This window comes from Pyrus communis, chromosome 3 (assembly GCF_963583255.1).
Source record: "Pyrus communis chromosome 3, drPyrComm1.1, whole genome shotgun sequence".
NCBI lineage: Eukaryota > Viridiplantae > Streptophyta > Magnoliopsida > Rosales > Rosaceae > Pyrus > Pyrus communis.
In genome coordinates, this window is record NC_084805.1 from 7386456 (window position 1) to 7387542 (window position 1087).

Genomic DNA, 1087 nt, shown 5'->3' on the forward strand with positions numbered 1-1087 from the left:
CCGCAAATTTCAAAATGTATATATTAGGATTTTTAGTCCCTGTTTGGAAGTGACACAAAGTTGGTGTGGACCTAAATAAGAACGGCGATATAACTTATCTTAGACGATGACAAACTGGAATGCCTTTTGGATGACCTTTCTTGCCAGGCCAAGGTCATATGGGAGGTTTTCATGTCTGATATAGGTTAATATTTCATCCATCCAATTCTCCCGTTCATTTATCACTATGATCCACTTCAGGACATGCTTCATAATGTTGGGTGTTTCCAAATACTTGAAGGGAATGTTATGCCAAAGTTGGTGGTCAATAGATAATCCTAAATTGGTTAGCGCGTCTACATGGAGTTCTTCATTCGAAGAAGTTGATGAATGTCGAATTTAGTGAACTTGTTCAATGGCTTTTTGGCTTTCGCCAGATATAGTGCCATGATCGGGTCATGAACAGCATATTTTCCTGTGACCTGGTTCGCTACCAAAAGTGAATTGTAGTAAATGGATATTTCTTTTACCTGAAGTTCGAAGGTGACTCTTAGTCCGGCTAAAAAGGCTTCGTATTCAGCCTTATTGTTGCTGGCATAGAATCCCAGCTTCAACGTTTGTGACATTATAGTGTCATTCGGAATGAATAACACTAGTTTAACCCCCGCTCCATTAGGGTTAACCGATCTGCCTACGTAAAGGCACCACCCGGTGAACTCAACAATGAAATCTGCCATTTCCTAACTCTTGATGGCAATCTTTGGTTTATAGATCATGCCATGCCGTCGCAGCTCGATGACCCATTTTTTGACTCTCGTGAAGCAGTTGAGGTCGTGGAGGATCGAGCAGACTAGGAATTCTATCATGACCACGATCCATAATGTAATAAAGTAGGGCCTAAACTTTCTTGCCACTCTAACTGACGCTAGGATTAACTTCTCCATCTTTGGGTATCCTGTCTCTGGTCCAAGGAAAACCTTTGACACATAATATACTAGCTTATAGCCCTACAGGTCTTCTTGAACTAGAGCAGCGCTAACCGCGACTTCAGATACTGCCAAATAAAAATATAAATCTTCCTCAGAGACAAGCTTCGAGAGGAGAGAAG

The 1087-nt window shown here is 41.4% G+C and overlaps 1 protein-coding gene across 1 annotated transcript; it reads right to left on the reverse strand.

Annotated features, from left to right (window-relative positions):
- Positions 1 to 335: 335 nt before the first annotated feature.
- On the reverse strand, positions 336 to 716 carry LOC137728134 (uncharacterized). The gene has a single exon (XM_068467011.1). The coding sequence runs from the start codon at positions 714 to 716 to the stop codon at positions 336 to 338; it is 381 nt and encodes a 126-aa protein (XP_068323112.1).
- Positions 717 to 1087: the final 371 nt, after the last annotated feature.